This window comes from Myotis lucifugus, unplaced genomic scaffold, assembly GCF_000147115.1.
Source record: "Myotis lucifugus unplaced genomic scaffold, Myoluc2.0 scaffold_655, whole genome shotgun sequence".
NCBI classification, from domain to species: Eukaryota; Metazoa; Chordata; class Mammalia; order Chiroptera; family Vespertilionidae; genus Myotis; species Myotis lucifugus.
The window spans coordinates 70,041-84,786 of record NW_005871703.1 but is presented as its reverse complement, the minus strand read 5'-3'; the positions used below and the strand labels follow the sequence as shown (position 1 = coordinate 84,786).

Here is a 14,746-nt window from a genome sequence, read left to right as displayed (position 1 = left end):
CATCCAAGACATGAACATAATTAAAATCACATGCTGCTTCCGGTTGGTCGCTGGAGCAGACATCAAGCCAGTCTTATCTTCAATAGTACATTCAGAATGCCCTGTCGTAGAAAATTATCTTTAAACGATAGCTCAGAAAATAAATATAAAAAAACTCCCGCACCATTTATTATTAATGTGATGTAAGTTAAGTATCTCGGTGGAATGCCGAAAATGTGCCAATAAATTAGTTCAAGAAATGATGCAAGATTAAATATTAATGAAGTGCTCAAACAAGCAACCAATTATACTGCAGTGTAAGCTTGTAAATATTTCCATAAGTAAGTCTCACTTCATATTCCGGCAGTACCGCAATCTAAAAAAACATCATCATTAATTTACACAGAAACCTTTTTTTTAGTAAAAATTTTCCAATGCACACATTCCATCTTGGCTTCTGGTTTTTAAAAAGACAATAAACCATTAATGTTTGCAGTTGGATTCATAGATCACGGATAGTCCTTATGTTGCAAGCGATAGAAAGCCCAACTCACCTGGCTTGAACGAAAAGAATGTGCTTGCTGCCTAAGTGAAAAGTACAAAGGAAGTGTGGCTTCAGGCAAGGTTCCATCCAGCAGCTCAAAGGAAGCCACCAAGAACCTGGGGTGGAAAGCGCAACCTCTCTCTCTCTCTCTCTCTCTCTCTCTTTCTCTCTCTCTCTCTCTCTTTCACTCTCCCTCATTTAGGATCAGAGCTCTCATTCCCCCAGCTGTTGGGAGGATTGGTTAGTGATGGCTCCCAGCTGAATCTTCCAGACATTGTTTCATGCCAGTAAATACTCAGGCTTTATTTATTCCCATACAATACTACCCTCCCTCACCCAAGGTTATGTGGTTTCCCAAAGACTCCGTAGAAAAAAGAGTAGACTTTTCTATACTTGTCTGGAGGCTCTGACTGTGGGATTGATTGTCTAACGATAAGGTTTTACCTTCCCACCCTTTCAAATGTGAAGGGTTATTCTTGCCTTTAGAGTAAACCAACACTAATCCCCTCTGACTCTGACCCGAACGATAAAGCCAGATCCAGAGGAGGGCCAGCCTGGCGGTTGCCTGAGTCAGCCCTTGGCGTTAGCCCGAAAGGTGGTGCCGGTTAACCCAGGTTCCCACAAGCGACTCCTTGCAGAAGGAGCAAGATGCGAATTCCCCCCACTCCTGCCAGAGTGGGCAATGCCCTGGGGTACACCTTCTCTAATATGTATTTTTATTGACTTTTAGAGAGGAAGGGAGAGAGAGGGAGAGAGCAACATCAATGTGAGAGCACACCCAGGCATGTGCCCTGACCGGGATTCAAACCAGCAACATTTCAGTGCACGGACGGCACCCAACCGACTGAGCCACACGGGCTAGGGCGCACATTTTAAAATGCTGCTCGCCAGCCTCAAACAATATCCGTTGCGTTTCCACCCACATGGAAATCACCAGGTGTAGCCCCAGGCAGGGCACCAACTCTGAAACCAGCAGCAGCTCTGACACGCTTCCCTGAAGACGGCAGCTGCAGGCAGTGGAAATCATGAAACCAAGTCATACGGGGGGAGCACTGCTCACCTAGAAGGGAGAAGCATTTTATTGTCTAATATTGAAACAGTTTAATATGCCTCCCAGTGAGTGGTCTGAATGGTTCAGAAAAGAGCATGTAACGAACACATACAGTAAATCCCTCATGCACCCCTGCGGCCTCACCCCTCCTCTGCTCTGCTGTCTCCACCCACCCACGCCCACCCACGCATGTGACACCATAGCGATGGGCTAGCACACATGGGTGTATGTGACCGTGGGTGTGCTTCGTGCCATCCTGTCTCTCACAGCTGTCCCAGCCGCCCTCGCGCTGACCCTCCTCATCCCCAGCACTCGCTCAGGGCCTTCAGGAAGGAGCCAGGGTCCCAACTACTGAAGATTTCACTGAAAGGTGACAGGAGAGAAAGAAGCAGAAAGCAGAAGCTCTTCCTACTGCCTCCAGGACCCTGGGCCCATCCTCCAGGGCCTCTGACCTCTCTCAGACCACCCAGGTGGTGCTGTGGGCAGGGCAGCAGCTGCCTCAAGTACATGATCTGACCTTGGCCACCACTCGTACCTCATTTCCTCTTACTGCTTCCTGTTCATCAACCCAAAGCCCCTTGAGCCTTCTTTCTGCTCCAAGAATGTGCTCCGCCCACTCCCACGGCAGGACTTTTGCTTGTCCAGGAACACACCCCCGGGGGCCTTGGCCTGGCTGGCTTCTTTTGGTCTTTACTTCCGGCTCCTAATGTTGCCGGGGGGGCCTTCGACAACAGCCCCTGTCGCCTCAGTCTGTTGTGGTCCTCGGGGCATCTACCACTATATGAATCGCTCTTCGTTTATTTTTGCTCGAGTAGCATCTCTCTTCAGTAGACTGTGAGCCCCAGGCAAGCAAGAACTCTGTTCCGCTCACCACTGTATCTCAGTCTTAGGATGTGCCTGGCACAAAGTAGGTGCTCATTTAAAACCCACTGGCTGTTGAATGTGGACTGTCCTCTCTACGTGGAGTCCTGGTCCCACAACCCAGAGAGAGGAAAGGTTTCCCCCCGCCCAGCTGGAGGCCCACCTCCGAGGCTCTGGTGTTCTGTAGGGACCTGGCTCTTCCCAGCCTGCCTGCTGCTGGAAGTACCGACTGTCCTCGGGGTACACCCCCCACAGGGGTACAGCCTAGTCCTCAGCCCCAGCCAACCCTGGCAGAATTTCCCAGCCGCAGGACCTGTCCTCACGACGGTCATTTGGGGTTGAAGGCCGCTCTGAGCGGGCATCCGTGGTCTGGGCAAAGGTAAGCCCTGCAGGATCCAGAACTTGGTCTTTTTAGTCCGTCAGAGTGAAGACAGACAGGGTCAGGCCTGTGAGAGCTTTGCCAGGGCCCTGGCGGTCCTGGTCTGCGAGCGTGTGAACAACACACACCACACACACATGTACATGCACACGCACATGCATGTGCACACATATCACAGACCATCGAAGTCCACTCTGAGAAGCTCCTGAGTCTGTAGACGGGGGTCCAATTCCATGCAAATATGCGCCCCATCACATCGGGAAGCAGAGAGTTACTTCGTCTCCGATGGCCAGCGACTCGGGGTGGTCAGGGACTCCCGGGTCCTCTGCAGGAAGGACAAGTGGGAACTTGCCGGTCATCCGTGAAATGAATGTTTCCTCCCGGTGTTTTGCCCAGAATAAGAATCAGCCGTGGTACAAAGGCGAATTCAAGCGTCCGCCACAACTGCTTCCACTTCTCAGAAGGCAGTTTCTTCAGGGCCAGCCATCGGGGCGTTGGAAGGCCTCCCGGCTGCCTGGACAGCCCCCTGCAGCCCTGCCTCGGCTGCCCCGTCTGCTTCCCACCTGCATTAGCTCCTCGGCTGCACGAACACCAGGCCTGATTAACTGGGAATGGCTCTCTTCGCTGCTTTAGCCTCTCTATGATAATTTTTAAAATGTTAAGAGCACGGAAGATGACTCTTTAAGTGCTCTCACAATCAGAAATCAGGGAGGGGGGAACCTTTTAAAACCTCAGCAGAGCAAGAGTGGAACAGGGGAGCCTGTGGGAGGCCGGTAAGTGCAGGGGGCTTGGGGGTTTCACGAGGTTACTGCTGCCTGGGGAGGGGGAGGGCCAGGAGGAGGGTGACTGAGCTGCATTTGTTTTTTTAAGATATATTTTTAGTATTGATTTCGGAGAGGAAGGGAGAGGGAGAGAGAGATAGAAACATCAATGATGAGAGAGAATCATTGATTGGCTGCCTCCTGCCTCCTGCATGTCCCACACTGGGGATCGAGCCTGCAACCCGGGCATGTGCCCTGACCAGGATTCAAACTGTGACCCCCTGGTTCATAGGTCGATGCTCAACCACTGAGCCACGCCAGTCAGGCTAAGCTGCATTTGTGTGTGTGTGTGTGTGTGTGTGTGTGTGTGTAAACTGATATATTTTTATGCTAATCTGAGGCGACGCTGCATTTGAAGATGAGGTAGTGTTCAGCAGATAACAGCTCGTGAGTGGGTTAGAGGTTACCCATCTGACACTGTTTTCATGCAGAAACCTCTGTCTTCAGTGCCTTTAATCATCAGAAAACTGTATCACGGTAATGGATGGGGGAAAGGGTCCAGAAAGCCTGGAATGTGGAATGCTAAGAATGGGGGGTGGGGAAGGGAAAGGAGGATTGAGTTTTCTTGTTTCCAAGTGTTCCAAGTAAACATAAGAACTTCAAGTTCTTATGTGAATTCAAGTTCTTATGCAAGTTCAAGCAAGTAAGTGAACAACACGTAGTTGGGAATTCCTGGCAAGATGGTGGCCGAGACACTGCTCTCTGGATCTCGTGCTAGTGCTCCCCTCCCTCCTGTCCCAACAGAACACCCCGAAATGGCCATCAGAAACAGGCCAAGACTTGCATCAGCACGGGGAACCAGCCATCCACGCCAGGGAATGGGACTTCGCCAGACTGCAGGCTGTGAGACCAAACAGAAGGCATCTGAGAGAAGCCGGCTGCCTCCCCATCGGACAGGGGCCCTGTGTTTGGGACAAAGTCGGAGATACTGGCCACCCAGGTGGTCTGGGAGATCATCAAGAAGATGGGGGGGCGGCGAGGCGGGGAAGACACACCAGCCCGGCCCAGGTGGCTCAGTGGCTGAGTATCAACCTGCGAACCAGGGGGTCACAGTTTGATTCCCAGGCAGGGCCCATGCCCAGGTTGCTGGCTGGATCCCCAGTGGGGTGAGGGGCCTGCAGGAGGCAGCCGATCAATGATTCTCTCTCCTCACTGATGCTTCTATCTCCCTCTCCCTCTTCATTCCTCTTTGAAATCAATAAAAATATAGTTTAGAAAAAGCCCCGGCAGTCGGAGGCTCCCCACCCCCTCCCTGTTTTTGGAATGTTGCTCTGTTTGCCTTTCCCACTCCCAGAAGCTGCCAAAGACACACCCTTGAGACTCTCTGGACTGGTGACGTGATTAGACCCAGTTAAGGCCTCTGTGCACATGACTTAATCCCGTTAAAACCTCCCTACAAACATGCAAGATTTGGCGGGTGGGTGTGAGAAAACTTCTTGTTTTGCAGTTGTCTGAGACTTACTTATGAGTTCTGCTGCTTATGACACCTGCCATCTGCCAGTCTGGGGTGGGCTGCCTCTTTCCTGGAGGCTCCCTGCCTTCACCCACCAGGGCCTGGTTTAGATTTCACCCGGAAGCTCCTTGGCCAGGGTTGTGGCCCACACTAGGGGAGTCAGCAGGCAAGGCCTGGAACCAGGGTGGCCCGAGGAATGATGGGGTGAGGGTGCTCGCCTCAGCTTCCCTCCCACCTCTGCATACTTGTCGCTTTCAGACCACCCCAAGTGCGCTCTGGGTGCTTGCCTGCTCACCCCTGGGCTCAGCCACCGAGAAACCCTGAGAAGCAGCTGGTGGCTCCGTGAAGCAGAAAAACATGCCTCCATCCTGCCAGGAATTCCCCCAAACCTTTTAGTAACATATTTGCAATGATTATTTCTTCTTGAGAATTTAAAAATAATAAAACTCTGTTTTTTTTCTTTCCTAAAGATTCACCCGTGGAGGTGACTACAGCTCCCAGCAGGGGCTGCTCAGCTCCTGCTTCCGCCCACTCCTCCTGGGCTGCTGATGTCTGGAGGGACGGTTCCCCGCTGAGTTCTCTGTCAATTTTCCTCCAGGCCTTCGGTCTGAACCTAAGTGACTGAGAAAGTCACCACCTCCCACTGAACCTGGCTCCTTTCTTCTTGACTTGAGTCTTGAACAGGCAAAACCTAGTATCCTTTCCGTCCTCCCACGAAGTGCGGGGTCATTTGGGAAACAGGTCACAGGAATTAGGCACCTGGAGATGAAAGTGTCAGCTTTATCCCTGACAAAGGGACTGGGAATGTGGCTTAGACCAATGGGCTCCCTTGTGGTTGACACTTGAATTAGACAGATTTTGGCCATCAGCCTCTGATACACTGCCCCCTGCAGGGCCAAGGGGATTATTGCAGGCAAAGTGCAGCCCAGAAAACACTTCCTGGGGAGGAGCTGAACCACCTTCACAGATCAGGTAGGACATTCTCCTGAGGAGCAGGCAACAAAGAGGCCCCCTAAGTCAGTGCCACCTCGAATCCCACCCGACGTGGAGAAATGAAACCAAGGAAGTGAAGATTCTACCCCAACAGCCATACTGGGCTGACTTAGACTCTCCTCTGGGAGGATGAGGAAAAGCTCGTAGGATCTGGGAAGATGCTGCAGCTTCGAGGCTAAACATCCCCAAAGGTGCCTCTTGAGGGGTGGGGGGTGGGGGGGTAACTGCAGCACAAGTTAATTGTTTTTTAAATCTGAATATCTGATTCGAATTCTCAGTAAGATTCCAGGGGGCTCTGGAAGAGATCTAGCAGCTAGAGAAGATCATAATAAAGAGGCAGAAACCTGAGAGCAGGATGTGTAGTGAGAAGACAGAAACCACAACAGCTGGCTTAGAAGCCACGCTGCCAGCTGTAAATAGCAGATAGGACGCGGGAGGGAATGAAATGAACACAGTCAAGGGTAGAAACGATAAAGAGAAGGAGAGGAAAGAGGCAGGCGGTCAGGCACAGGGCACAGAACCCGGCGATAATAGGAATTCCGGGGAGAAAAGAACAGACACAGCGAAAGCAGTCATCAAAGACACGGGAGGAGAGGACTTTTGTGGACACAGAAAGAACTCGGCCGGAAACCGAGAGTGTGTGCTGAGTTCCAAGCAAAGTTGACGAAAAGAGGACCACATTTAGACACACTCTGGTGGAATTCTTAAAGTGAAAGGAGCTCAACTTCCTGAAACACACACGCACACCAACCCACCTCCACGCACACCAACCCACCTCCACACACACACACCCTGGCAACAGGGAACTGAAGGGAGAGAAAGAGTTTTCTTTTCTTTTTATATCCTTTGTTCTGTTGCGTTTTATAATCTTAAAAACAAGCTTAAGTTGGAGGGAAGGGTGATAAATAAGGACCTGACAGACATAAAAGAACAAAGAGCCTAAAATTAAAATGATTTTAGACTTCTCACAATAGCCAGAGACACAAATGCCAATTTGTTTTACCTCGGACTCATCATTAAAAATACATTTTGCTTTGTAAATATATATTTAAACAGGATATAAAAAGAAAAATTAAATCTTCCGCTTACTTAGATCTTTGGACATTCATGGTGCAATAATTATCCTTACCACATTCAATGCACTTTAATATTTTATATTCTTGTCTATGTTGTTCTATGTTTTTTAAAAACGCACTCACAGTCTATCAAGTTAAGTGGGTTGTGACCAGTTCAGTTTGAAACACACTGACCTACAAAAGCCTCAAGGCAAAGCCCGTTGCCATCATGGATGAAGGCGATGGAAAGGCCTTCTCAGGTGTGGATGTTGTTTTAAAAAATAACAGGGCACGTGCCTGTGCACATGTTGCAGGTTTGATCCCTGCCTGGATGGAAAAAATATCCTCAGGTGAGGAGTAACAAAACAAAACAAAAAGTGCCTGTTGGGATATAGGAAAAAACAGGTGCAAAAAAACTCAAGAATGAGAAAAAAATCCAGTTTGAGCACCCATTTAGTGGTTTAGGGAAAGAAGAACTTCCATGTATTGTAGAATGTGAATTCCTAGCATCTTTTTTTTTTTTCAATCTTCTGGTAATATCTTTTAAAAATTGAAATGTGATGTGTACATCTGACTCTTAGGGATCTATCATTCAAAAATAAAGACACCGGTATCTAAGGATATATGAGCTAAGATACTTCTTGCAGCAATATGTATAGTGTTTATATTTCACTAGAGGCCTGGTGCACGAAATTCATGCACGGGAGGGGGGGAGCGGAGTCCTCTCAGCCCGGCCTGTGCCCTCTTGCAGTCCAGGAGCCCTTGGGGGATGTCTGATTGCCGGCTTAGGCCCCCTCCCTGGGAGCAGGCCTAAGCCAGCAGTCAGATATCCTTAGTGCTGCCGCTGAGGTGGGAGAGGCTCCTGCCACCGCCACTGTGCTTGCCAGCCATGAACCCAGCTCAGGGCTTCTGGCTGAGCGGTGTTCCCTCTGTGGGAGCACACTGACCACTAGGGGGCGACTCCTGCATTAAGCGTCTGCCCCTTGGTGGTCAGTGTGGTGTGCATCATAGCAACTGGTCGTTCCACTATTTGGTTGATCTGCATATTAGCCTTTTATTATATAGGATACCTATACCTTGCTTTTATCTTCATCTGCATTGTTTCGTAATTTGTTGTTTGTCAAACAATGTCTCTATCTCTTTTGAGCGTCTTTTTTATTTTCAGATGTTTGCCAGATTAGTCCAAAAATTTAATTTCTCTATGGGTTTCTAGTTCAGCTGTTGAATTGGCTGGTTGTCTTTTTAGCACTTGATTTCTTCGTGTGCTTTAGAATTTTGGTTTATAGGCTCATTGTGGCTGGGAGCTGTTGCTTTTGCTTTGGGCTCCGCTCTCCTCTTTCTCCTTTCTTGTCTGGTGGATTTAATTTTGTGGTGGCATCCACTGTGCCCTATTCCAGACTGGTATTGTGGTGACAGCTTCGAACTTGTGCTCTTCACTGATTTGGGGATCTTGTGCAACATTAAAAGATGGCTCAACCCAATTTTTTTCTTTTTTAAAAAAAGTTATTTTAGAGAGAAAGGAAAAGAAAGGAGGTAGGGAGGGGGAGACACACACACACACACACACACACAGATTTGTTGTTCTATTTATTTATGCATTCATTGGTTGATTCTTGTATGTGCCCTGACCGGGGATGGACCCCACAACCTTGGTGTATCAGGACGACGCTCTAACCAACTGAGCTATTGGGCCAGGACTTGACCCAATTCCTGATTGCAAGGCTATCTTTCCTCTCTGCCTCCTTAAGCCCACAGTTTTGGCCATAGCTCCTGCGAGCTGGTCAGTTGCCATTCTTCCCCAGCCTTCTTTCTCAAGGGAGACGGCCTCATTCCAGGCCCTGGGTTCAGCCAGGGAGTCTGGCTCCATCCTCTATTCCATGTGCAACATTTTAGTTCCCACTACCTCACAGGCCCTTGGCTTTGGCCCTACCCACCAATCTGCTTTTCAGTTAGTTCTCTTTCTTGTCCACTGAGATGTTTCCCCTGTTTTTCAGCCTGTTTGTGTCTTGCTAATGTCTTTTAAAACTTGTTCTCTCCTTGTTATGTATTTGGAGCAATGAGGGCTTGTCAAACTTTGCCCTGGCCAGGTAGCTCAGTTGGGTAGAGCATCATCCCAATATGCCAAGATTTAGATCCCCAGTCAGGGCACATACAACACATCTCAAAGAGAAAGCTAATACTGCATAAGGGCTCTCAGCAGGCTGAATAGAAAAATACACAAGATCTGACCTTTTTGTTTTGGGAACAATTCATACTGTTGACATACAATATAAACAAAATAACTGAGAAAGAAAAACAGAGAGATGTAGTCAAGTGTTTAAATTCTTCTCCAGAAAAAGATTCATACATTTCAATATTGACCCCAAGAAAGAAGCACACAATTCTGAATAGACCAACAACCAAGAGAAGAAGGGAAAAATAGAAGTTACCAAAATTTAGCTCCCTAAAGGACTTCAAGGTTAGGTGCTTTTGCTGGCAGGCTTTTCTAATGTTTAAGGAACAGCGGTGTCTATTGTTTATAAATTATTTCAAAACACAGAAGAAAAAAAGAATGCTCCTCAATTTGGGTTGTAAAAACGGTATAACTCTAATTCTCAAATCTACCAAAAAAAAAAAAAAAAAAAAAAAAAAAAGGAAATCATAGACCAGGATTTGCAAACACAAGTGTCTACAAGAGCCAGAAAAGTATTATAAAAGGATGAAGTCAATTGGGCATAAAATGGGGAAATGGCAGCTACAGGAACTGGAGAGTGTGTACCCCGTCATCAGGAAAACCAAATCAGATTCTGGGCTGGTAAAAGAAACAAGTCCATGTCACCAGTTTGCAGCTCTGATGTAGGTTGATCTCTACTATAAACATTGATATAAAAGTCCCGAATAAAATACTAGCAAGTCTGCCTTAGCTGGTTTGGCTTCGTGGATAGAGCGTTGGCCTGCGGACTGAAGGGTCCCGTGTTTGATTCTGGTCAAGGGCACATGCCCGGGTTGCAGGCTCGATCCCCAGTAGGGGGTGTGCAGGAGGTGGCCAATCAATGATTCTCATCATTGATGTTTCTGACTCTCTCTCTCCCTCTCCCTTCCTCTCTGAAATCAATAAAAAATATTTTTTAAAAAAATACCAGCAAGTCCAATTCAACCTATACTACAATTTAAAAAAAAAACTACTATTACCAAGTTACATGTACTCTTAGGGTTTCAAAAAGGTTTTAATATATAAAAATTATTTTTAAAAAATAACCCATCATTTCAATAGGTCACATTAGAAAAACCCATGTGATCATTTCAATAGATGTTGGAACTTAACTTCCTAAACAGCAGAGGCCAGGGATCCAGAGCTGGGTTGGGTGTGGACTGGCAGAGGGTGTCCCAAAGGTGGTGTCTAGGGGTCAAGGCAGCATGAAGCCCAGCAGACAGCCCACTCCAAAGAAGAGGACAGAAAAGCAGCAACCAGGTAAAGGTGAGAGGACGGAGCCAGGGGAGAAGCGTGGAGGCACAGGCTTGGGCTTCACTGCAGGGCTTGGCCTTCATGTCCTCTGGTCCTGAGCCGCGTGTACACTCAAGCTGCTGAAAACGCATTTGAAAACATTCAGCATCCACGTCTCATAAAGTAGCTCTTAAGCCTAAGACGCCAAGGACAATGCCTTCACACGAGAAAGGACGCATCAAAAGGCAGCCCACTTCAACCTAAAAAAAACAAATGCTTTCCTGTTCTGATTTTCTGAGGAGCCATTTTGCATTTTCAAGATTTTCTATGATAAAAAGGGAGGGGGAGTGCAGTGACAATTACAGGGGAACCTGAGGAGGAGAGGAGACAGTGGGGAGCAACGAACCTAGTATTTTCTGGGGTCAAATCTCAATCAGTCTATTCATGTGATACCTCAATAACAAAGGCGTTTTTAAAAAATAGTTCAGTCTAAATGGAGACTGCTAGAGTGGCTGGGAACACGTGTTCCATAAAGACCCCCGCACCTCTCCTTCATAGCATACACAAAAACAAGTTCCAGGTGCACTGAAGGCTTCCATGTAAAGCTGTAAAATAAAAATTGTGGGAGAAAATACAGGCTGAGGATTAGATGGGATCAGGCAGTTTAGGGTAAGGGCCTCGGGAAGAGAAGATGGTAGATAAGGAGGACATGAGCCGATGGTCAGGATGTGAGCAAGACAGGCAGAATGTCCCAGTCAGCCACAGGGCTGCCCTGCCCCTGAACCCAAGAGCGGGAACTAAAAGTGGGGAGATGAAGGCAACAGGAGATTGGCTGGTGTTTTTTGAAAGAGCCAGTAGAAGGCAAATGCAGGAAATTTAAACCCCTAGACTAGCGAGCTTCTGCGGCAACCCTTTTCGGGGACCCCTCTGGCATGCTGAGAGCTTTGTTACTTCCGCTGTAGTAAATTTCGCTTCCCTTTTGCTTACCCCTCCCTTGTCCCTGAATTCATTCATGGACAACAAACGCAACAGTTCACACTCATGTCTCAAGACCATATACTTATTCCAACATCAGGAGATCTACTGAACCAGAACAGAAAGCGGTAAGTCATAAAACAAGAGGAACACATTTGATTTCCCCTCAAATTAAAAATTTTAGGCCAAAACCGGTTTGGCTCAGTGGATAGAGCGTCAGCCTGCGGACTGAAGGGTCCCAGGTTCGATTCCGGTCAAGGGCATGTACTTTGGTTGCGGGCACATCCCCAGTAGGAGGTGTGCAGGAGGCAGCTGGTCGATGTTTCTCTCTCATCGATGTTTCTGACTCTCTATCCCTCTCCCTTCCTCTCTGTAAAAAATAAAATAAATAAATAAATAAATAAATAAAAAATTTTAGAAAGGTCTTACATCAAAGTGCAGTGATAAATTGAGAGAAAATTTAAAAGAATAAAAAAAAAACTCTTAAAATCAATAAGAGAAAGACATATAATGTAACAGCAGTAGATAAATTCATGAAGATGGTGAAGAGGCAATTCTGGCAAGAGCAAATCCAGGCAAGAAACCAATTAACAGACACTCCCCAGCAGAGAACTGCAAATTGAAAAAACCAAGAAGGTCACTTCTCACCTGGCAGAGGAGCAAAAATTAAAAATAGTGATCACACCTGCTGATGAAAGGCGTGCTTGGAAATACGCTCATACATGGCTGTTGGAAATGTGAATTACAATAAAAAAAAATTCCCTTTTCCTAATAAAACCATTCCTGGGAAACTACCATGGAAATAAAGGCAGCAATTCATTGGGATCTGGCTAGAACCATGTTACCATAACCTGGTAGTGGTGGCAATCGGGAAACCAAGTGAGTGAAGGCCATTACTAGTAAAAAGACTGAGTTAGGCCTGCACCCCAACATGGTGGGATTTCTACTATGTACTCACAGTTAAAGGAGAACAGCAAGGTGGAGAATATTGTATGTTAATATGATCCAACTTTTAAAATATATATATATATGTATATTTTTTATTGATTTTAGAGAGGAAGGGAGAGGGAGAGAGAGATAGAAACATAAATGATGAGAGAGAATCATTGATTGGCTGCCTCCTGCACATCCCGTACTGGGATCGAACCCACAACCTGGGCATGTGCTCTGACTGGGAATCTAACCGTGACCTCCTGATTCATAGGTCGATGCTCAACCACTGAGCCATGCCAGCCGGGCATGATTCAACTTTTTAAATATAATAACACCCAACCCCTCAAAATATAAAACTTCTGAGTGTGTGTGTGTGAATTGTTAGATAGAGTGGTGGAAGGAAGGAAGTTACTAAGGAAGCAAGCAAGCTAGACAGGCTGTTAACATGGAGAGGGAGGGGAGAGAAACACTACTTAAAAATAAGTCTCTATACTTAAAAACCATGTGTATAATGTGACTCCATCCATGCAAAATTATGCGCATAGAGATGGGGGGAAGGGTGGTCACCAGAATATTAATGATGGTTATCTCAGGGGGTGGAATTGCAGGTGACTTACTTTTTTCCTTATATTTTTTTCTGTGTTTTAAAGGTTATATCATGAGTAAATATTATTTATATAATCTGTGGAAAACAAAGCTATTTTCATGGGGGGAGGGGGAAGTACTGGCACGTAGAGGTCCCCAGGGGACCTCATTTAATGAGCACAGAAGATCAAAGATCGATATTTAATTAGCATATCAATTGCTGGCATGTCAACTGATGTTTTCCAAAACGCTTGCAGGGTAGGTTCTCTTCAGTAGCCAAACTGTCATCTGAAACATTGTTTATAATCCTCCCATTTAACTAAGACTGACGAATGCAATGATTACAAATGCCAACGGGGCAGGAGACATTAAAGGAAGTTTTATTTCAGTGCCCCATCAAAAAACTGGATCTCCTGTACTCATCACAGCTTAGAAGTCGCTCGCCAAGCTAATCTCCTGGCAACTCCCCAACCCCTTCATCATTGCTTTCAAACTTTTTTGTTAAAGCCATTTTTTTTTTCTAGACCTCTCGCTAATGGTTCTTAAAGTCTTCATTTTAAATCTTCAGTCTTGGTTTTGCTCTTCTTACTACTTCCTTCTCACATTGCTTGGCTTCCCTCAGCTGGGCATGCCCCTTGCGTTAGGTGGGCACCGATTTCCCTCTTCTCTCATGCCTTCTCTCCACGCACCTGCCGGGTTCGGAGAGGGGCTGCAGGGGCTCAGACCTGTCTACGCAGAGCTTGGACATGCCAGGCTCTCGAAAAACTACAGGGTCAGCAGGTTAAACGGGAAGTTGGGCCTCGCCGGCTCTTTCTTTCGCAACATGTATCGAGCATTGCTGTGTGTCCAATGTCCAGCAGCCAAGGATTCCACGGTGAATAGCCCCGGAGAGATCACAGCCAGATGTGTGGTCAGTGCTGGGGAAGCTCCTGGGGAGGATGCCGCTCTAGGGAAGGCGGTGAGGGACAGCTGCTCGAACTTGGCCAAGACATGAGCAGCATCGCCATCGCCTGGGAATTGGCTGAAAATTCTAATTCCCGGGCCCCACTCCCGACCTTCCCAAGCGGACACTCGGGGGTGCGACCAGCAGTGTTTTATCCAGTCCCCCGGGGGGTTCTGACGCACCTAGAATTGGAGAACCACGGTTCTAGTGGAGGCCGGAGTGAGGATCTTGAGAGGAGAGGGCGAGGAGGAAGGAAAGGCGGCTGTGAGGGCCTCTGATGCCGGTCAAGGGGGTGAGCCTTTGCCCCGTAGGTGCTGCCTCCAGGGTGGCGACAAAAGCAGGGGCCTGCGCACTTATGCAATCTCTCAACTCGGCGCGGCTGGCAGCTCAGGCATTCCCTGTGCGCCTGGGTCCCGGGAAGGTGCCGAGTTTCCCCACCCCCCGAACGCCAGGCGGCGCGCAGAAGGGAGGTCGGCTTGCAGACACCTCCGCACCGCGGAGCCACGCGTTTGCGATCCCAGAGGAGGTGAGCCCACGCGGGAGCTGGGGAACCGGCGAAGCCAGGGAAGGAGGTGCCGGGACCGACGCCCACTCCGGCCCAGCGGGCGGCCCCGCGCGCCCAGGCCCCTCCCCTGGCCTGCGGGGCGCGGCGATTCGAGACCTCGGGCCCCGCCCCCGCCCCGGCCCCGCCCCGGCCCCGCGCGCTCGGCCCGCCTCCCGCGTGGGGGGAGCCGTGTCGGCCCGCGCCCC

At 48.2% G+C, this 14,746-nt stretch overlaps 1 protein-coding gene across 1 annotated transcript in view; it reads left to right on the top strand.

Moving 5' to 3' along the window:
• Nucleotides 1-14,273: 14,273 nt before the first annotated feature.
• XYLT2 (xylosyltransferase 2) overlaps nt 14,274-14,746 on the top strand; it is a 12,848-nt gene continuing 12,375 nt past the window's right edge. The window contains exon 1 of the mRNA XM_014447451.2: nt 14,274-14,522. Coding sequence (XP_014302937.1) covers nt 14,274-14,522 — 249 coding nt within the window. The remainder of the gene's footprint in view (nt 14,523-14,746) is intronic.